This window comes from Rhagoletis zephyria, unplaced genomic scaffold (assembly GCF_001687245.7).
Source record: "Rhagoletis zephyria isolate East Lansing unplaced genomic scaffold, Rhagoletis_zephyria_1.1 Rzeph_scaffold_01106, whole genome shotgun sequence".
Taxonomy (NCBI): domain Eukaryota; kingdom Metazoa; phylum Arthropoda; class Insecta; order Diptera; family Tephritidae; genus Rhagoletis; species Rhagoletis zephyria.
The window spans coordinates 114,596-138,212 of record NW_016158190.1 but is presented as its reverse complement, the minus strand read 5'-3'; the positions used below and the strand labels follow the sequence as shown (position 1 = coordinate 138,212).

Sequence of the window (23,617 nt, the reverse complement as noted above, 5' to 3'; positions counted from 1 at the left end):
AATTTACTCAAAATTGATACACCCCGGCTTACCATCTAGCGGAAGGTTTCGGAAAGGTGAAAAAACATATATTTAATACTTGCGCCGGGTATTTAATGTTCGGCTCCGCCCGAACTTAGACTTTCTTACTTGTTTTTCAATAGGATTCTGAAATGGGGCGTTAATGAAACGTTTTTTGAGATAGGGCATTTTCCAACTGGCTGCCGAGATAGGCCGATCTTCCACTTAGTAGTCGATATAATGAAATAGGACCAATAATTTCCTACACTCAGTGCTCTAGGCAAGGTTTAAAGCCCTATTACCTGCGAAATACAAGGTACCAACGCTGTCGACAGAAAGTTTGTTCGGAATATGAGGGGTAGGATTTTTTCTTTAAAAAACTTCGTCTAAAGAGAATTATTAGAATTTCTAATGACTATGTGTATATATATTAAATAATCCAATTTATCAACTTTGAAAAATATTATAATTTTATTTACCAACTTAGTTTTCTGAAAACTCCGAGCCCCTTTGAAATCCAAGTAATTCGGTGCATTCGACCAGTTCAACTTCTGGAAAGGTGGGTTTGAGAGAAGCCGGCGTGCGACGTAGGAATTGTATTTGGATTGAATAGTTGCTTTAGTCACTCAATTTTCTTTACTTCGTGTAAATTACTGATACGAGACTACATAGATTTGGTTAAAAGTCACTTAGGGCCGTTTTTACAGTGACAGGTTAACTCTCGTTCGGCAGTTAACTAGAAGTTTTCAGTACAAAAAATTGAAAAAGTTAGCTGCCGAATTTGTGTTAACGCTCCACTGTGAAAACGGTCCGTAATATTTTGTTAACCACATAAATAAAATAAAATAATATTTTTTTTTCTTACTTCAAATGGCTTGCTTTAGAATACTTAGCTCATTATCTTACAATTTTAGTGATTTTATCATGCATAGTTGCATATGAAGGACTATGTACATATGCAAATAACTGCATCATATTGTACACGATTCATGTGACCTGCATAATGCCCGATAGTTAGTTGTGACTAATTATTCAATTAAATCAATTAGGGTAAATATATATGTGCATATATGCGCTTTGCAACTATCGAAAAACAAAAAAAAAATGCGCAGAGACTTAACAATGCATATCTATGTAAATACATATTTGTATATGAGTTCCCATATAAAATAAATGAAACGAAGAATCATGAATGAGCGATTAATCAAACTTTTGAGGATTCTTTTTTTATCTTTAGTTCCTGCAGCTTTGCGTTCTGTTGATTTAATAACTTATGCTAAAGATTACCATTAAACATGAAAAATAAAATTCATAATTTTTAAAATGCAATTATTAATCACTTGAAGCTGAATTGGTTTTTATCGATAACTCCAGTTGATTCAAAGCACGCACATACATAAGTACACATATACTTATCAAGAATGTTGCTAAAAAATTAGATTAAAATCAAAAAGCTGCATTTGACCTAGCTTGGAGCACAATACATGCAATGCTAAAAGTGTAAAAAAAAATGTTGCACAAATCGTCACATGCCTGCGGTCACATGGGCGAGCATGCGCAAAAAGAGGTAAAAATCAACAACAAAAAATAAAGTGCTTTTAACGCATAATTTATTAAAGGCTGTAAAATCAATTGAAAATTAATGAATGGACAACAGTTGCACTACATACTAGGTACTAAAACTAAAACAAAAAAACCAACAAAAAAATCAGCTAAGGCTTTAGAGTGTCACTAAAGCAACTCTAAGCATTTAATATTTTAAAATTAAATTATATACAAAAATTTCCTGTGTGTCAATGCATAGCCAACCGCTACGCAACTGACCACTTTGATAGGCATTTTATAGGCATATTATTTTTTGTTGCAATTTCCACTTAAACACTTCAGCGCTCAAAAAAGCTAATTCAACAAAAAAAGCGACATTTAATTCAATTGTTGAGTTTCAAAGCTGCAAATATGAGTAAGTGAAGCCAATAAAATTATCATTACAAATGGACTGCATAGTGATTATAATTGCCGTCAATGAGCGCCTATGTATTTCAAATAAACTGCCACTGCTGAGGTGCAAACGTACGTATGTATTTACAGTGACTCACACAATGACCACAAGGTGATTTTTTTAATGTAATTTTTTTGTTAATATTTTATAAAAAAGGGTTAATTTTATTACAGAAACGATATTTAAAACTTTATCCAAAATTAAAAAAAACTAAAAAAATTTTTCAACGAAATTTAAAATTTTTAATACATATAAATTAAAAAAAAAAAATAACGTATGTAGTTTTACAGTCCATGGAATTTGGGCTGACTCTTAGTGATGGCAGAAATGTGCAAAGAAAAAAAAATATTTCATAAAAGCTAGCAAATTATTAGCCCCTTCAAGCATGCTCTTGGTTCTACTAATCAAATTTCATAGGCTAAAAAACTGCATACGCAAAAATTGTCTAAAAATTCAGATTGGACAGTTGGAAGCTTTGATGAAAATTGGTTGAATTTCCCTAAATTTTGCATAAAGTTTAAATCTTTGATTTCCGTGGTTATTTTTTTTAAATAAACTCTATTTTTATAAAATTTTAACTAAAAAATAAAAATTTTGAATATTTATTAAAAAAAAAAAGAAACTTGCGTTTGCTTTTTTGAGTCACTGTATATTCCTGAGTATTATTTCCACTGGTGTAGTTATGTGCATGTGAGCAGCGTCAAGCTCCCAGCTCGTAGCTAGGCTATGCGTCCGCAGCTTATTGAGCGCATGCGCATGCGTTCTATCCGGCTAGTTGGTGACCAATTAATTTTATTGCTTCGTTTTTTTTTTTTTGTATGCGGCAAGGCAACCCCTTCGCTCGCACAATTCGCGCATCAGCTGACTATCGGTGGAGTTGTTGTTGTTGTTGGTGCGTTGTCAGGGCGTTTTTGAGCATTTGTGAAAACACTGTTTTGTTTTTGTTGTTTCTGCTTGCTACATATTTGTTTTGAGTGGTCGAGTTGAGTTGACGCTTTCGACTTGGCTTGTCGTTTATTTGCTCTTCATATGCCAATTTTTCTTTTGTATAACTGTATATGAGAACGTATGCGTGCGTGTAAGTTTAGTCATTCCGTTGCTTTGTAAGAACTTTTCCGATTTTGGTGTATAAATAACCGCCACCGCTGCAATGTAAAGTCATAACGAAATTTGCGTCTAACAAACTCTAGTGGTGGTAGTTTGTGTGCTAACAAATCTTAATTCGCAACAACAAAAATGTTCAAATTGGTAAGCAGTACGAAAGGATATGAAAGGATAATAAAGTGTGCTGTTTTTAATGAGCGAAGGAAACCATTTTTGTGAAAAGTTGCAAGTGAAGTGATGGCAAAATTTCAATTGGAATATTGGAATAAGCCAACTGAAGTCGAACAAAAAATAATAATAACATCAAATTTTATACAAAAAAAAAATCGATTTATTGTGCAAACTAATCATTACAGTGAATACAACAAAAAATTTGCCGCAGAGGTTTTTTGGCAATATTTGCTTATATTATGAGCAAATTTTTTCGAAAGTTTTTTTTTTTATAGAAATATAGTTCATGCTGTAACTTTTGTCACATAATTCAAAGTTTAAAAATTTAGAAAAATTCACAAAATTTGTGTTGAATTTTAAATTTTTTATCGGAATTTTAGACAGTTTTCGGTATACAGTTTTATGGCCCATTTAGCTTTTATTCAATAAATTGCAAGCTTTAAGTTACTCAAAAGTCCTGCTGATTTTTAATAAGTCCCAATTGAAAGAAGAAAATATAAAGGAATAAAAAAATTTTTTTGCTTAGTCAGTAGCAAAAAAAAATGTAAAATAGCAACTTTTCGCGTATTTTAGTTAATCAAAAAGATTTAATTCACTTCAAAATTATTTCTCAAAATTAACTAAATTTTCTTCCTCATTCTCTTCCAGATCGTCACCTTCTCTGCACTCTGTGCTGTCGCGTCCGCCGGCTATTTGGGTGGCTATGGACTCGGTGGCTATGGACTCAGTGGCCATGGTTTGGGTTACAGTGGCTACAGTGGCTACAGTGGCATTGTGGCGCCAGCCTATCATGCACCAGCCGTTGTTGCTGCCGCACCAATCGTGAAGACTTACAGTGCGCCCATTGTTGCTGCACCGGTTGTGAAGACCATTGCGCCATTGGCCACCTCCTATGCCAACACCTACAAAGTGGCCACTAAAGCTATTCCTGTCGTGCATGCTGCCCCAGCTGTGGTGCATGCTGCTCCAGCCGTATATGCGGCGCCTGCTTACCACACTTCCTCCACCTACCACGGGTCGCTGGGCCATTATGGTCTCGACTACGGTTATGGCCATGGTTTGTTGCATTAAGTGCGTAGATTGTGAAGAATTTGGATGCACACGGACAAGGACTTGAAAAAAGGGCTAATGAATTTAAGGACTATAACATCGAAAGCATTATGGATATTTGTTTTTGGGAACACACATTTGTTGAACTATCTCACATACATACATACATACATATAATCATAAGCATATCAGGAGACTATATAAATTTCTTCACATTCGGAAAATGTCGTCGTCATTTGGCGAGATTTGTGTGATTAAAGTGAGTAAGAAATGCAGGCTATTCATGCAAGTCGGCGATATAAATTACAACAACCACAAGAGTGAGTGAGCAGAGCAGAACTGAAGGACTTCGTTTAAGTGTTTAAGAAGCAGAAAAATTAAAGTTATTTCTTCAGAATTAATGTTTATTTTTTCGCAGAGATTTTGTTTGTTTGTTTGTTTCGTGTATTCAATGTTGAGTTAATTTTTTAAGTAATTTTTAATAAAATGTTAAAACAAAATGAAAAATCTTTTTGAATTTCCAGTGGTTTGGAAGGTTTGTTATGACAAACAAAAATCGTCATTATATATATATGCGAAATGGAGGTAATTATTTTACAACTACATTTATCTTCCATGTGAATTTAACATAACGACAGGATATCAAAGGCATTTTGGAAACTCACTTCCTAATACCTAATAAGTCAATATATGCTCCTCCTACTAACTAGTTTGGGCTTTAACTTTCAAGTTCAGGTCCTACGGAAAGGAAAACTAAAACTTAATCCAATTCCAAAAAAAAAAAAATTTTCACACAATAATCTTCTAAGCGATTATTCATTACGTGTGTGCAAGAAATATTCTTAACCATCCAGATTCGCATTAGCCTGAACAACGTTCCAATATCATGACACTGTTGGCTTTCTCCGTACTTTAAACTGAATGTTATATGGATCGAGAGAACAAACATACTAGAGCGGTAAGTTTGCCCTGGAGGTTTTCTTGGATAAAAATGGAGTGTCATATTTACGGCAAAAAGTCATACCTACAACTCTTTACTAAATAGGAAATATAAGAATCCGAACTGATTTAGTTCTGAACCTACCTCTAGTTCTCCGTCTGAAACAAAGCATCAATTGCCACAGAATAAGACGGTTCAACGTGGTGGTGAAAGCAAAGGAAGGGCCCATCGCGTTCTATGCATGTAACAAGATGTTGGGCGGCAGCTGAGGGTTTTCGGTTTCCCACTTCCATTTGATCTTGACTGAAAATTTCCGGCTGAGACTATTCCACCGGTTACTAGTCGGGTGGATATAAATGGAGAAGAAAACCTCTCTTACAAAAATAGGGATTGTATTTGTGCTCTCTATGGTTAGCGTGTTCGATTATACGCCCTTCTTTCCAAAACTGGCTTTCGAGTAATTGGAAAAAAAAAATAAATAATTATTAAAAAGAAAAGAAAAGGCCTTTATTTTTTTTTTTAATTGGGTAGGTTCAGAAGGCGCAGCAGTTGAGCGCAACCGTTGCTAAAAAAATCAGTAATAGTAAGCGTCTTCTGAACGGCTTGATACGCAACTGTTCAGTTGATCAGAAGTACAAAACAACACGTTCAGAAGGTGCTATCGCAACAGTTACTGAGCTGTTGCGCCTTCTGAACGTGCCCATTTTCGCAATATTTTTCAAGCTATGTTATTTTCTTGATTCTACTAGGGTGTTCGATTATACGCCAGTAAAGACCGGTTCCCGATTTTGAAATTAAGAAAAAAACCGGATAAATCGGTTTATTGGACATCGTTTCAGTGAAAGCGCTTAAGATAGCTTTTATTTAGAAAAGTCTTTTTTAGACCAAAAGTAAATGTAAGTAGTGGTAAGCAGTGCGCGCTTTCACTCATCAGCACCTGGGTTCAAACCCTGGTCAAAGCAAAAAATATAGTGAACGGTTTTTTCTTAACAGCGGTTGTCCCTCGGCAGGCAATGGCAAACCTCCGAGTGTATTTCTGCCATGAGAAACAGCTTCTCATAAAAATGCAATCGCCCTTCGGAGTTGGCGTAAAACGGTAGGTCACTCAGCTTTGTGTGACAACATCAAGGCGCACGCCACAAGTCGGAGAGGAAGCTCGGCTAAACACTAACATATGTGTAAGCGCCAAACTAATATTATTATTATTGGCAAATATGTTCTATTGCGACTTAAAATGCATACTGAAGCTCCTTTGCAATCCCGCATTGTAGCCCTTCTAGATGAGCCGTACTTTGTTGAACCCTTCTGAGACATTTCAACATTCCAATACGGGTATTATTATTTAGTAGGTCCATGTATTCCATCATGATGGGACAAAATATTATCCACCAAACAATTTTTGTTGCCGCCAACAAGAAAACGTCTCGCTTTCGGAAATAAATTTATTGCCGGTAATATTGCCAGCGTATCAATTTCCTATTACCAGTCGATCTAAAACGTCCGCCGAAGGCAACTCACCTGGGCGAGTCGTTTTCTTATCGCTTCAGGCGATATTTGGAATAATTTCATTCATTTTTTTACTAAAATTCTTTTTCAAGTGAAACTTCTTTAGCGGCGGTTGGTTGGTTGGGAGTAAATTAGCAAATTGAACGGAAATCGCACACGGAAATGGTGCAACGGAAATGATTGGGGCTGAAACAAGTGCTTCTTGTGTGTATGCATATGGTATTAATTTAAAAAAAAAAATGCTAATAAAAGGTTAAAGAATAACACTTAAAAAAAGACCAATACAAGAATGAAAGTATGGGTGAGTACGTACATAAATAACGAAAAGGATAAAGGTAAAGGTAAAAATAAAGACAAAAACAAAGATGCGTAAAGACAAATGCAAAAATGAAGAACAAGGTATCCTTGACTTACCTTATTACCAATAAAATTTAAGATGAAGATAGGGGAAGTAAGATTAAAATAAAGGTAATTAATGAGGCAAGGATATAGAGAGTGACCCAGAGACTTTATCTGGGAACTATTTTGGGATTTTAGAGATATCGAGACTTATGGATAAAATAATCGANAAAATATAGTGAACGGTTTTTTCTTAACAGCGGTTGTCCCTCGGCAGGCAATGGCAAACCTCCGAGTGTATTTCTGCCATGAGAAACAGCTTCTCATAAAAATGCAATCGCCCTTCGGAGTTGGCGTAAAACGGTAGGTCACTCAGCTTTGTGTGACAACATCAAGGCGCACGCCACAAGTCGGAGAGGAAGCTCGGCTAAACACTAACATATGTGTAAGCGCCAAACTAATATTATTATTATTGGCAAATATGTTCTATTGCGACTTAAAATGCATACTGAAGCTCCTTTGCAATCCCGCATTGTAGCCCTTCTAGATGAGCCGTACTTTGTTGAACCCTTCTGAGACATTTCAACATTCCAATACGGGTATTATTATTTAGTAGGTCCATGTATTCCATCATGATGGGACAAAATATTATCCACCAAACAATTTTTGTTGCCGCCAACAAGAAAACGTCTCGCTTTCGGAAATAAATTTATTGCCGGTAATATTGCCAGCGTATCAATTTCCTATTACCAGTCGATCTAAAACGTCCGCCGAAGGCAACTCACCTGGGCGAGTCGTTTTCTTATCGCTTCAGGCGATATTTGGAATAATTTCATTCATTTTTTTACTAAAATTCTTTTTCAAGTGAAACTTCTTTAGCGGCGGTTGGTTGGTTGGGAGTAAATTAGCAAATTGAACGGAAATCGCACACGGAAATGGTGCAACGGAAATGATTGGGGCTGAAACAAGTGCTTCTTGTGTGTATGCATATGGTATTAATTTAAAAAAAAAAATGCTAATAAAAGGTTAAAGAATAACACTTAAAAAAAGACCAATACAAGAATGAAAGTATGGGTGAGTACGTACATAAATAACGAAAAGGATAAAGGTAAAGGTAAAAATAAAGACAAAAACAAAGATGCGTAAAGACAAATGCAAAAATGAAGAACAAGGTATCCTTGACTTACCTTATTACCAATAAAATTTAAGATGAAGATAGGGGAAGTAAGATTAAAATAAAGGTAATTAATGAGGCAAGGATATAGAGAGTGACCCAGAGACTTTATCTGGGAACTATTTTGGGATTTTAGAGATATCGAGACTTATGGATAAAATAATCGATACTTTTATCGGTTTTGTTATCGATATTTTTATCGATTTTGTTGTCCAAATTTGTATCGATATTGTTATCAATTTTGCTATCGATATTTTCGGAACTTATCGATATAATAATCGATATTTTTATCGATTTTGTAGTCGATATTTTTAACTATTTTGTTAGCGATATTTTTTATAGATTTTGTGACTGATTTTGGTATCGGTATATATCGATTTTGCTATCGATATTTATCGATTTTGTTATCGATTTTTTAATCGATATTTATCGCTTTTGTTATCGATATTCGTCGATTTTCTTATCGATATTGATCAATTTTGTTATCGATATTTATCGATTTTGTTATCAATATTTATCGATATATGCATGTATATTAGTTATGAGACAAAATAGATATGTAACGGAGGTTTCGCTTCTCCAGTGTGGCCCAGGCGTACTTACTTTTTTTTGTATACAAAATTGGAACTTAGAAACGGAATTCATTTTTTCTTTCGCTATGGCGCTTCATATTTTTTCAATCCTGTCCTTGGTAAAATTTAGACGATTTTGCGATTTTGGATAATACTGTTGACGCGAAATTTATAAGTTTGGGAATTTTTTATAACTCCTTTATTTCAAAGTTGACATGAAAGAAATGATGGTGCCGATTTGTCACCACAGCAATAAATCGGTGAGTCGCCAATTTGTTGCCACTGATGATTGTTGCCTATTTCTCATGTTTAGCATGGTGGGTAATTGCTCATTAAGAAATCAGCCTACAGCTATGCATGTCTTGCTTAAGTAACCAACAAAAGAATCGAGGCGCCTTTCCGTTCCATTGCACCCAAAAAGAACGAAGTGCAAAAAAGTTAATTATATTTATTGTTTCTTAAGCGATTCCTTTTAACATTTACGCAAGTACCCTCCTTTCAATGAATATATTAATACAAATATTTAACTAAAGGTATACGCATGCGTGTTTAGACATTTTTACATGCCTATGCATGTACAATGTATGTATGTATGTACACTCATATATACCTGGTCAGTGTGGAATTCAATAGCCTTCATGTTGAGTTGTAAGTAATTGAGTAATTAAATCAATTAGCGTACATGTGTACAGGTACTTGTGAAATAAATTTTTACATACGTAGTATTCGTACATATTGGCAAATAACAAAAAATTCTTACAATTGAAAATGTTTAAAGAATATTACAAAAAAATAGTATGTACTATATGTATATGAATAAAAAGTGAAAGGAAATTACTAAATGCTGTTACTGACTGATGTGTGGAATATATTAAATAAAACGAAATAAAACCATTGTTATTACTTATTTTTTTTTTGTGTTTATTTATTTATATATTTTTTGAAAAGGTAAAACGGTTGCTTTTTTCAATAATCCTGGCAGAAAATGGATATGCACGATTAGAGGTTTCACTATACCGCGTTTGACCGTAATGAATCTTGAAAAGTATTGCAAAGAAATCTTACTTAAAGTAGTATTATTTAATGCGTAGATTTTGTGGAAGTTGAAATAACAAAAAAAAAATGATATAGATCGCCACAAGATAATCATCGAATCTTGCGCATGCGCAATCGATTACAGGTTATTGCATTGAAAATAAGATAACATCCGGTTTCGGTTTCTATCAGCATCTCCTGCAATTTAGAGATGTGTGAAGCCTACGCATAGTATCCTGTTAGTTCACCTTAGCTTCTTCCCTTCTAAAATATAGGAGAAACCTGTGAGCCTTATGCAAGCTTTTATTTGGGTCCACACTTTCGGTGCATACCAGCTCAAGTCGCATTATATGGAAAGTCCCACGGCCTCCTCGTTCGTCGTAACGCCGGTGTGTTCCGTAGCCTGTCCAAGTGTAAATTCGTGCCGGTGTATAGTTCATCCATATCTACCCTGAACTGTACCACTTTTATTGAAGAAGACCGTGCGATAGTGGTGTCTTTATCTTAGCCTTATAGAGGTACAACCGTTTATTTATTCGGTTAATGCCCGATAATTCCGCCACCATCTTCATAGATAATACTTCTACCTGGAAGATGCTGCAGTGGTCCGGCAGCTTATAAGACTTATAAGCATCGAGCTCTGCGCAAAACATTACCGCACCCACATCCTTCACTGCATCTTCGAAATTTGTCTCAAAGAGCGTACCTGGAATAATAAACTCGATCTGTCCAGATAGATTTGTAACTATATTATTGTCTCTGTAGAACCTGCACCCAAACTGGGGTTGCACTAGAGAGAGAGAGAGGTGTTAGCTGAGTAGGTGTGAGTCGACATGTGATTAGATGGTTGTTGTCGAGAGGGAGTCTCCAGATACCGGACATTCATTGGGAATATCAAGGTTGATTCTTGATTAGTAGCTGTTTTGGCGCCAGCAATATCTATACCCTAACTAGGTGGGAAAGAGTAACGCAGGTCTCACGCGGAAGTCGGAACTCTGAGCCAGCAAAAGTTGGGCTTCTATTAGGGGTTCAGCGGTTGGTCAATGTAAGTCTGCACTTCATTTTTGTATTCCTGTGTTTCTGTACCTGTGTGGACGCTGATCCTCAAACAAGGGCCAACAGGGAGTAAGAAATCTTTCCTTCTCCACTGATGAATACACACCAGTAACGCGTGGAAGAGTATTGGCCGGACCATTGCAGTAAAGACTCAATGCGAAAGAGGTGGCGTAAAATCCCCAGTTGCAACCCAGCATAGTTTTGCAAGCGTATAGCACCAATGAGGCTTTCGTGGCGCTCTTTTCCACATTATAAGGCGCCACGACTGTTTGCTATCGAGTATTATTCCGAAGTCGGTGCTTTGCTTCAGCTGAAGAGTCGCCCCATTTAGCAGCTTTAGTTTTGACCAGTTCTTAATCTTATGTTTCCCAGCGTTGATGCTAAACAACACAGGCGTATCTGCGGTAGCGATTAGCACATGAGAGAGCTACATAAGTGTAGACAGACTCTTTCCGCTTAATAAGTTTTACAGAAACGTCATCTGCGTAAGCAATAAGTCCAGGACCAGGCCATTCTTTCAATGGAGTAAGCGTGTTTTACCAAAAGGTTTTAAAAAATGCTGAAAAGTGAATTATTTATCTTTAGAATGACGCAAAAGGTAGCACTGAGTTTAAGTGTAAGATTAAATTTCGAAACAATTTGTTAAAACATTTCCGGTGCGTTTATGCAAAATTAACAACTTTTGATCGAAACTTAATTTTTGTTTGAATATTTCATTCAATACAAATACAAAACGCTACATGGCGAAGTCAAACTAAAAATTTAATTGAACTCAATTATTTAGCATAATAGTACTGCAACAAATAAGTAAAACCAATAAAATTACCATCAAAATAGAGCAGTGCTTCAGCACAATAATTTCCATGATCGCCAATGCCGAGTGGCTGGCGCAGAGCTAACACTACCTTAGCTTTGCTGAGTTTTGTTAACGCTGAGAGTTCACAACTCTCTGCTCACCGTTAGAGCCGGCAGCTTGTGGCTTATTGAGTGCAGGCTTGCACGTTCTATCCACCTTATCCGCATTCGTTTTTTGTTTTATTTATTTATTTTTATTTTTTAATTTTATTCCACGGCAAAGCAACCCCTTCGCTTTCAAGCTACTTACGTACGTACGTTGTACAACAGCTGATGGCCGTCGATGTTGTTGATGTGCTGCGCATCGTCAGGGCGTTTTGTTTTTTTTTGTTGGCATTTGTTGAAACCTCTGTTGCTGTTGCTGTTGCTTCTCTTTAGTTTAGTGTAGTACATATTTCTTTGAAGTATTTAATTGAGTTAATGCTCTAATAGCGGCTTTTGTCTTCATTTGTCATATATTGGCTTTTCGCTTTTCATATGCCAATTTTTCTTTTGTTGTTTTGATCTGTGTGCAATTGTATTTGCGCGCGTGTTTTCGCTTTCCGCGCAACTTTGTCAGAATTTTTCTGATTTTTGTGTATAAATATCGGCTACGGTTGCGGTGGAAAGACATAACAAAATTTGCGGTTAACAATATCTAGTGGAAGTTGTGCGCTTAAAAAACTTAACTTAAATCAACATGTTCAAATTGGTAAGCAAGGAAAGGATAATAAAGGATTAATTGTGATTTTTTGTGTGAAGTCGAGCAGAAATTTAGTGAAGAGTGATTTTGTTTAAAAAAAAAGTTATTTAACGTGTCCGAATTTATAGCTTTGATAGTAATGCGTTCTCATTCAATTAAATAATTTGATAAAATAAAGTTTTTATTAGATACTCCCTACTCTACTCTACAGATACTCTATAGTATCTAAAAATCTAGCTTAATTCAAAGTGAATTAAAAATCGCAAATACATATCTAAATTTCCTTTTGCAAGCCGGGATTCATGTGGTTAAAGTGTTGCTTTAAAAATTTAGAAGTCATAGTTAAGAGCGTTTTCAATTTCACAAATATAGCTATGAATTATGTGTTATTTACTCAACTATAAACATTAGAAAGCGCAACATAAAAAAAATTTAATAGACCGACATAATTTATAAGAGGTTTGTTTTTATTGGCAATAGGCCAGCAACAGGATACTTTTAAACTCCACTGTTTTTCAAGAAAAAATTTTTCAATCTTGCAAATTTCTGGATCCTTGTGCTTTTAAATAACGAAAAAAATAAACAATTGGAGCTTGACACATTTACTAAGAGCTTGGCCGAGTCTCTTCTAATTTGTGTTGTACGTCTTGATGTTTTCAAACAAAGGGAAGTAGTTACCTACAATTACACGCCATCTCCGACCGGCAGATAGGTATTATGGAAGCTCTTTTAGGGCCGAAATACATTGCTTTAGATTTCACTCCAATAAGGTATCGCACGTTTGTTCTACTTTACAGTTTAATAGCGCTGACTGCTAATCTCAAGACTATAGCGGCTGCGGTTCAAACGACGGAAACGGCTTTTAATCCTTTGGCCTCAGTAACTAGTAGCATTCCAGGCATAAAAGTACTTACTTCCGATTAAAAATTGTCGTCTTCTATACCACCTATGAAATAAGAAGGTTCCAAACTAATTTTCAAAAATAAGACCAAGTTCTTAAGAGTAATTCTCGACTGGAAGTTGCTCTGGAATGGCAACGTAGTCGAATCCATTAAGAAATCCGTAGCGGAATTTTGCAACCAGAGAATAGGTTTATCATTTATATATTATATATATAACAATTTTCTGTCCAATTACAATATAGTGGGGCAATTTGATTCACGCCTACAGAAGCCTTTAATTAAAAATTTTGCAACTAAATACTTCCGCTTAATGTAATTGCTCGAGAGGTTGTCGTTTTTATACGTTAAGAAGCCGGCTTATGGATCGAGAGAACTCAGGTCATTTGGCTATGCCAGGAGCGGCGAATAGCTTAACACTCAGTATTATCGACAACTGTATATCCCAGCTGACTGCGATCACAAGTGCGTCGCATGAGTTGCATTGACCGCGGTAAATAGAAAACTCACTTAGACTATGAAGTACAAAGTTGTGATCCAACACGCCAAACTTGGTATAGCAGACCTCACCGTGCAGGGGAGAACTCACCTGGGCTTAGGCTAGAGACTTTTCGGCTCTGTGACCACTGAAGCGTAAGCTCCTTGGAGCGCCCAATGTCACGAGCGTGCTTAGGCCAATCAAAGACAGAGGACCATATTTTCTGTTCATTCGCGAATCAACAGAGACTCTTGCCCTAAATTTTTGCATAAAGATTTATAAAAAATTCAACGTTTATCCAAACTATTTACTTACTATTTATTGAAAAGGGCCCATTTAAAGTATTTTTTTAACTACATATTTGTCTTTAATTATTATTATTATTATTTTTTTTTTCAGATCATTGCCTTGTCTGCGCTCTGCGCTGTCGCTTCCGCCGGCTACTTGGGTGGCTATGGACTTGGCGGTTATGGTCTCAGTGGTCATGGTTTGGGTTACGGTGGCTACAGTGGCTACAGTGGTTACAGTGGCATTGTGGCGCCAGCCTATCATGCACCCACCGTTGTTGCTGCCGCACCAATAGTGAAGACTTACAGCGCTCCAATTATCGCCGCACCATTGGCCACCTCTTATGCCAATACCTACAAAGTGGCCACTAAAGCTATCCCGATAGTGCATGCTGCTCCAGCCGTATATGCGGCGCCAGCGTACCATGGTTCACTGGGCTATGGGCTGAATTACGGTTACGGACATGGTTTGTTGCATAAGTAAGCAAATCGTAGGAAATGGATCGTGCTGAACTAGGACATGAAAAAGGATAATGAGCTATAATTCTATGTGCAAAAAAGTATATTTGGCAGACTGGGAGGAGCTTAAAATGCAGGCTGATTATAGTCTTCACTTGAGCGTGGTGGCATAAATGAAAACTAAACTATGGGAGTGAGTGAGCAGTGAGGAGTTGAGCCGCTTTGACTTTGAACAACCAGTGAGTTTGTTTCCGCAGAGATTTTTTTCCGCAATTTGTCTGATTCGTGTACTCGATGCTAAGTGTATTTTTAAGTATATTTTAATAAATTTTTAAAAGGAATTAAAAAAAAGTACAATTTTTATAACGACCAAACAGTTTGTTGTATAATTTCGATTATTCTACGAGTAGAACTATCAAATTTGGATTTAGTCAAGCATAGTTCCGTTTATTGGCAAGGCAGATGGTGGCTACGCAAGCGCGGTATGGTGAGCTACAACTAATTCAATGTCTGCTGCGATATGGTTAAATAGTCAGATGCGCATTTGTTGAAAGCGCTGTGCGGCATAAACGAAAGACTTCTGTAACGAACTTAAAAGTTCAACAAAATTGTATGCCGCTTGTAGCAAAGTACTACATAGAGTAGTACTGTAAAATGGTATTTAACGCTCCAATAATTTCTTAATATGCGTAGGAAAATGCAGCGGTTTCATTAAGAATAAATTATACAAATCGAAGAATTGCATAATCAATAGGCGAACAATGTATTTAATAATAAGAAATTAGAAAATCTTTGCTGCGATAACATTTGTGTTTATTACTTGTAGATATTAAGCAGCTTTTGACAAGGCAGCTGTGCCCTCATTGCGGCATACAGCAATGTGCTAGGTATTATTGTATTTTTGAGTAGCACCCACACCACCCACTCACCAAAGCACCAGCAAATAACCCAACGTTGGCAACAATGGGCTGACTGCAGACTTTAACCGACTGCCGTAGGTGTGATTTAAGCGCTGCTTTGTTGCACGGCAGCTATTTGTGAATGTTTTTGTTTTTTTTTGGTTTGCTATTGCTCCGTTCATGCAACATATTCACAGGCATTTATCATATTGTGGGTGGCTGGCGGCGTTTGCAGAATTCCCAGACAAAACATATTTTTTATGCAATTTTTTTTAGCATAAAATATCGACCTTGGTGCACACAATTGGTTCATGCAACAAAGTCTATGCTCGTACACACTGGTAAGGTTATTGCGGCATAGAGAAAAATTGTAAAATTTTGTTGCGATATGACGAAAAAGAAGTCGTGTCTGTAGTGTTGGCGCTCTTTTATAGCATTTACAGCCTGGTGGCCTTGACATATTTTTTATGAGCTGGATGTATGTATAATCGCTGCAATTAGTTGAGATTGCAAACCAATTGTTGAAGTCAATATGAAATAATTTTATTTAAAAGTGTAGCTAATTTATATGTACGTTAGGGCGCATCACTCTTCATGCAAAAAAAAAATCGGCATGGTTTTTCCATCGGACCTAAAATAATAAATATTTTCTAAAGCTTAGTTTCACGTAATCAATTTAATTTAAATACATTTTTTTGTAATTAAAATTTTCTATGAAATCTGACAGAAGGCGGAAAAAATTATGTTTCACTTAAATTGCTGGTGAAACAGGCAGGTATGACTTCCGCCAAAATATTTATATTTACGTGAGCTGGACCGATTTGAAACTATCTGCAATAAATCGAATTTTTATTTAAAATTTTTTTTTTTTCAACAGATCTCCTCAGATGACAGAGCATTTTAAACTAAAAATGTGTTAACGAAATCAAAATAAGGAGGTTTTTGGAGGTATACTTGTGGTCACGCAAACCTTACCACAACTTTTTTAAACTAAGTAGAATTTTTTAAATTAATAAAAAGTATTTACAGTGGGGAGCATAAATGATTTTTGCTAAATACCATATAGATCAATGCAGGGCTTAAATTGAAAAAAAAATGGCGAACTATAAATTAAAAATAAATTATAATTAAATACAAATTTTTGAAACCATAACTTTATTTAAAGTTTGCTCAAGCAAGTTCGAAATTTCATATGTTTAAAAAACACCTTCATGAAAATGCGAGGATCTATTTAAGATCGGTGGGAGGTATTGTATACAAAAATAGCCAACAAGTTCTTACTTTTACATTGTTTTTTAATTTCAAAACTCCATAATTTTTTTTATTTTTCGAATTTTCTGAGTGAACTGTTTTTTGAGAGCCCCAAATATCAGAAGAGACCAAAACCATTTTTGTAACTTTTTTGCGAAATCAAGGGAAATAGTAAAATGTAGGATTTCACATAACTTTTGAAAAAAAAAAATTCAAAGTTCAAAAGTTCATATCTTTAAAAAACGTCTTCTTAAAAATTAACGGTCAGCTGGAGTTATTGTATAACAAGAATTAGCTAACAAATTTTATAATTTTTTTCGAATTTTTCGATTTCACAATTCTGTATGTATTTTTCGAAACTTTTTTTAATTAGTCTTTTCTTTTTAACCCTAAATATCGGCTTTAAAACAATACCAGAACCAGTTTTTTAACATTTATGAGATACTTAAAAAAATTAGCTGGCAAAATCTCGGAAATTGTGAAATTTAAAGTTTTGCAAAACTTTTGATAAAAATGTAATTTTTTCCTTTTGTAGAACTCTGTTATATGATAAAGGACAAGTTTTGACCAAAATTCATCAAAAATTATCGATTTGACATTTAGGCATCCAAAGTATTAAATAAAAAAAGGCTGGAGAAATCCTTAAAATAATTGAGGATCTACATATATATGCAACAATAAATATGGAGGAGTTTTTGCAGGCTAAAGCATCGCATTTATTTTCCACATGGGATGAGATTCAGCAAATCAGCGATCAGCTTAACTTTTATACAGCAAATAATGCGCGAACGCTGAAGTTTGTACTAACTTGGCTTTGACTAAACTTTCTTGCTAGCTGAATCAGCACTTGCGACATCGGTTTAAGCTGTGCTTTTTTTACTGCTAATTGTAAGCTTAACAAAAAGTGAGCTAGCTGCTGTTGACGAAAGATGTCGCTGCGTTAGATTTTGACCTTCCTTTTTATACTCAAGCCCAGTTTATTAATAAACGAACTTAAAGCGCGTGAAAATAGCTTTATTGCAAAGCTTAGTTTGAATTTATCAGCCGTTAGTTGACTGATCTTTGTGCATTGCTGTTTGCTGGCAAATTGATTGTAGTGAGAAAACAGTTCAGTCTCTTTGTCGCAGCTAAAAATTTTCTTGGAAGAGAATTGGTTTTAATTGTCGTTTAAATTATTTATTACATTGTTGTTACTCATTTTTACGCCTTTTCTCTATCGATCGTAATTTTAAAATTACGTATCAATTATTCATTCACATAAGTTTACATTGCACATCTTCTGCAGGATATTAACCCCGAATGTTGTCCTTCAAACCAAAGTAAATATGTTAATAATTATCAAAGAATTATACTAATTTACATACGTAAGTACGTACTACGTAATGGGGTTTTGCATTCATGCCATTGCATCCAACTCTTCATACTCGAACTATAGTTATTGCACACGCGCAACTTGCCATACAATAAGTACATATGTACATTAGATTGTACCATCTTACAGGCAAGAACAAAAATATTTCGCCGCTTACCCTGAGTCGAACGTATTTTTGCAAAGCAATTTCGAAAAATAATTTTTTTATGGCCGAATATAGGAGTCGTCTTCTCGCAAATTGCGGTACGCATACCTTCCAAATTTGAACTTTTTAGCCTAAATAACATATATGAGAAGTTTTATGGCCGTAGAATAACGATAACACATGCCAACTTTTAGTTTAAGTTAATTAAGGTTAACAAATAGTCTGTGAAAACTATGAAAATGCGAAAAATTCTATATGTTTCTAGTAAATCTGCATCTTTAAATATTTAATAGGATGGCAGGATTGCAATTTTTGAAAAATATTCTTTGAAATTTTTATACTTTAATGTCCTTATATACATTCATATGATTTGAATAAAACTAAGATTTTTCAAAATGCATTCAAAATTTAAAATCTTAAAGGATAATATTTTTAAAGGACATTTTTGACATTTGTTCTACACTCATTAAATGAAAACAAAATTTATATGTAATTAAATTTGCTTCGAATTCATCTTTCATTTAGCACCATATTTTGTGAAAAATCCCCTTTAGAAGAATTAACTATTGAATTTCAAAACTCAGATTGCAATCAGTGATGACAGTTAAGTCTCAGATGGGCTCAACATAAAAAGTAGTTTTTGTTTAAACTGCTGATAGGTCATTTATGGTCCTTTGGAAAAAATTCTGACTACCTGATAAAAAAACCAAAAACGCAGATTTACTAAATGTTATGCCCTAATACTGTAGGGAGTATAGGAATACCGTGTTAAACAGAAGTAAATTGTGTAAATTGACAAAACATCCGAACTGCACAAAGTTTTTTCTGATAACTTTGACTGCCGCAGTCCGAATTGCATAAAATTTTATTCGGATAGTTTTTAAGACAAAACCAATAAAAAGTAGGGAATATGCCTTAAAAAACCACTATGTTTTTTTCGAGACAGTCTAATGTACATATGTACATACATTAATACATTTATATCTATGCAAATGATTACGTGTTGACGATGGAACAAATAGCCATAGACTTGGCAAAGAGGGTGAATTGAAATACATTTCGAATATTTATATATCTTTTAATCATAGACCGAAATTAATAAAAAAATTATAAAGTTATTTATCTTTAACATACAATTTTCAAATAATTCATATAGCGAGTTTTATCGAGAAGAGAAATAAATAAAACTAAATTTTATCGATTTTTCTGATATGCATTTAAAACATTTTTCTATTGAATATTATTGTTCTGGTCTCTGCACTCAGTTCCTTATCCTCCCCCTGCATAATTTTCATCTACTTCCTTGCACATAAATGCACTCCGTTATGGTCAATGTCCGACTCAGTGTCCTTGAATTATGTAAAAATATATATATGTATATGCACTAACAATGTGCAACAGCAATGCAATGCTGCAGCTGAGTCACAGAATATTTAACAATGAATCTATTGCTAGAAAACAGGAGTGAAAGGCGCGTGTGGTTACTGAAAATGCTGAAGGTACCCGCCCACTCCTTTTTGGTGTGTTTGTGTACATATATAAATACAAGCAACCCTCTAGGAAAATGAGGAAGGCTTGCATTTGATAGTAAAATGTAAAACATTCCTTATCACTGCTCGCGGAAACTTTGAAGAAGTTTTAAATTTACACTGTTTACTTGGCTGTTTTAACAAAAGCTTTTAAGTAAAGCTTTCGCATGGAAAGAAAGTTGGAGTATTCCTTATCGCTCGCATTTCCTAAAGGTATGTATGTATGTATGTAAAAATGATATACATATGCATGTATGTAAATGTAGTTGACAATGCAATATTCTCAATTGTTGTTGTGCTACGCTGGCAATGCCCTTGTGGCGGCCGTTGTCCCTTTGAGTTGATGTTCATTAACAGTTATTTATTTATTTACCAGCGTGCTGAAATAAAACCAATTTTTTTTATTGAATAAATTTGCACAATGGTATTAATTTGTATTTCATCTGTGTATAATCTGCGCAACCGTTCTTTTGCAACTATGTATGCTTTATAAAAATAAATAGTTAGAGTGCAGTATGATGGAGCTTGTTGTTGATATGAAGGACTTGAATGCTGTTTTTGCTTGTTATATGTGAGGTCTCGTTATTCAGAAAAATATTTGAAAACTGTATATTTTCTTTCTTTGCAAAAATTTTAATATTTGTGCATAATATTTGTGCTTCTTTGTAGAGTAGATATAAAGCTTTATAAAAATTAAAGTTATTATATAATTTAAATTTTCTTAAAAATACTGGTTTCTAATATACTGAAAAAATTTATTGATTTAGTTGTTGGTTTTAAATTCTATTAGGTCCTTGCTGAGTAATCTGCCGACTTTTGCGCACAGCGCTGAATTTCAAAAGAAAATTAGTTAGGGCTTTTCTATGTTTAGGTAAGGATATATATCCTTTATAGAAGTAAGGATACGTATAATCAATTTGGTCCTCTTCTTTTCTTTAATAAGATTACTTCAGAGCTAAGCAATTTTCTTGCTCGAAAATTACCCTCGGAAGTTTGGCATTGCCTACCAACGGGCGAACGCTTTTAGAAAAAACTTTTTCTAACTTAGAATTTTCTCGGGCCAGGGATCGAACACAGGTCTAAGGGAATGGGAGTACGAACCTGCAACTATTCAACGACAGCGGTTGAAATGGAAATGTCACCTACTAATTTTCGTTATTTTATCATTTAAATTAATTTTTGAGCCTAGCTTTTCCTCTCACCTTCTTGAAAGAGCATATAATTTGACCAGAATCCTATCTAATGCCGACAGTGTATTGTAAGGAAGCCTGGGTAATGCTTAGTTTCTCTTAAGGTAGCCTAATTAGAAACCTGGCTATACTTTCAGAAAAAAGATTGTGGCTCAACTTGTCGCTGTGATGCTTTTTTGGATCCTTCTCGCATTACTACTACATCTTTCCTGAGCTATCTCCACATCATTGTGCGACCTACTGCAAGGAATGGCTTAGGAACTGTGGGAGTGGAGGCCACCATCTTCCTGTTTACACCTCCTAAACCCCTGTACCCAAATCAGCCGCACCCAATAAGTACTGAGAATTAAACCTCAAAGACTTTGAGTGCTGTCTGAATGGCGCAAATGATCACCCTCCAAGTTGATTTGCTGAAAAGCTCTATTTTATTTCTCTGCTCAAGATGCTGAAAACCTACTCGGTCGTCAGTTGGTTGACAGATTAAGAGTTAAAGCATTAGTAAAGAAGACGCTAGCGGTCAAGGAAAACAAAACTTGTATACATATAAAAATGTACATATGTATATACATATCTTGTCACTTTTCGCAGCCGTTTTAATAAATGATTTCCGGCACTTCTTTGACAGAATGGATAAGTATATGCATATGTATGTATATCTTATAAGTATTTTAAGTGAAAACGAATTAAAAGAGCAATGCCGATTTTAAATAGAAGAAACAAAGTATTTTTGCCTATTAAACTGCCAACCTAAGCTGAAGTGAAACATACAATAATATCCTTATCCGTATTGTCTCTGCTAACACCATTGGTAGGCGCATATGCTGACTTATTACTTACCCTAAGAACAAATTAAGAATCTCTTGTCTTTCCAGACTGTCCACAATATTCATTATAACTCAATTCAATCAATATATCAATTTGTCTGTTTATTCAATTAGCATTCTAATATTAATTAACAATTTTTGTTGTTGCAAAATCACGAACAATTCTAACTAGATATTAATTATTATAATAACATAAATAAATATTCATTAACTTAACATACGCATTCATTCCGAATGTAAGATACAAATCCCACATAAACAAATAATAGGCAGAAAAAAAAATATTTGCATAAGATTGACGTAGTCAAAATATCGAATGTCATTTCTATGAATTTTGTGGGCACGCGACGCATTTCTTCGGTTGTGTGGCGAAAGAGGCTGCGAAGAAAAAATTTTTTCTACATTAAGGTGGGCCTATGTCTTTGTTGAAAAGCAAATAAAATGAAGTGAAGTTAAATAAAATAAAGTAAAAATAAATAAATAAATTACACTGTACAACACAATCAAACTTTATCCAAAGTTAAAAGCTTCTGACAACGGGTTCCTGTAGAAGAAAACTAAGTTTTGCTTTAGCGTGGGTCTTTTGCACATTATTATGGGAAATCGGCGTAGGAAACGATGTGATACTTTCATTTTAGGCATACGATTTGTTCAATAGTGCTATGTGAAAGATGACGTAGAAAATTTTGCTGGAACATTTTAACCCAAAAAATACATATAAAACAGCGATGTAATGGGTTAAAATTTTTTACAAAAATATTTGCCATTCATTTTTACTATAAGTCTCTGAAAACCACAACCAAACCTCAAAATTCAACTTGAACGCCAGAAATAAGCCAAAACTGAGAATCTGTTAAAGATATAATTTAGTATTCATTAGAAATTCGGCAAAAGTGTATTTGAGAAAAATTTCACAATGTTTTTGTCATGTGCAGTGTAAGCTGCATCCGCCTGCATCGCAGATTTCCATGTAAGTTGTGGCAAAAAGTAATATGTATCTAATTATTTCTTGTTTGAAATATGAAAATTTGCACGTTCACTCAGTGATGCCAGACATTCTCTGTTAAATATCCCACGGAAATGGGGAAAAAATGCCTCAATTACCCACATCTTGAAAATATATCCCACAAAATTCCCAACGAATTTAAACATATACATGTTTCAGTAGTAAAGAAGTAAAATTCATATAAAATAATAATAATAGTTTGGCGCTTACACATATGTGCTTTTCCTCCAATTTGTGGCGGTCCCCTTGATGTTGTCACACAAAGGGGAGGGACCTACAGTTTTACGCCGACTACGAATGGCGAGCGTATTTTTATGAGAAGGTGTTTTTCATGGCAGGAATACACTCGGAGGTTTGCCATTGCCTGCCGAGGGCCGACCGCTGTTAAGAAAAAACACCCTTTTCTGCATTTTTTTCACTCATTCATTTTTTCACTTTCATTTTTTTGCTCACTCACTAAGGGCCTAAAAGAATTTTTTGGTGACTTTAAAATTGAAGCACATTCATGTGCTATTTAACATTTCATCAGCTAATTTGTTCCGTTTTTTACATGAAACACCAGTTACAACTGAAAAGATTCTTTCTTACTCAGCGCTTGAATTGGTTAACGTAAGAAAATTTTCAAAATTGTCCTTATACTTTTTAACAATTAGATACCATTTCACTCCACATCACATCTTCAGAACGATTAATTACGTAAGAATGTCGAATATTCTTGAATTTTGATCAATTATGCAACAATAACTGCGTCAAAAGAAAATCCCTTATTTATATGAAATGTCCCTTTTTTCCCTT

The 23,617-nt window shown here is 34.8% G+C and overlaps 2 protein-coding genes across 2 annotated transcripts; both read left to right on the top strand.

Moving 5' to 3' along the window:
• The first annotated feature begins 3,140 nt into the window (after nt 1-3,140).
• Nucleotides 3,141-4,759, top strand: LOC108362824 (cuticle protein 38-like). The gene is made up of 2 exons (XM_017615970.1): nt 3,141-3,247; nt 3,923-4,759. The coding sequence occupies exons 1-2, from the start codon at nt 3,236-3,238 to the stop codon at nt 4,343-4,345; spliced, it is 435 nt and encodes a 144-aa protein (XP_017471459.1). The 5' UTR covers nt 3,141-3,235; the 3' UTR covers nt 4,346-4,759.
• A 7,650-nt stretch (nt 4,760-12,409) lies between these two features.
• On the top strand, nt 12,410-14,949 carry LOC108362825 (cuticle protein 65-like). Its single transcript, XM_017615971.1, has 2 exons — nt 12,410-12,492; nt 14,260-14,949. Exons 1-2 carry the CDS (start codon nt 12,481-12,483, stop codon nt 14,629-14,631), a joined length of 384 nt encoding a protein of 127 aa, XP_017471460.1. The 5' UTR covers nt 12,410-12,480; the 3' UTR covers nt 14,632-14,949.
• Nucleotides 14,950-23,617: the final 8,668 nt, after the last annotated feature.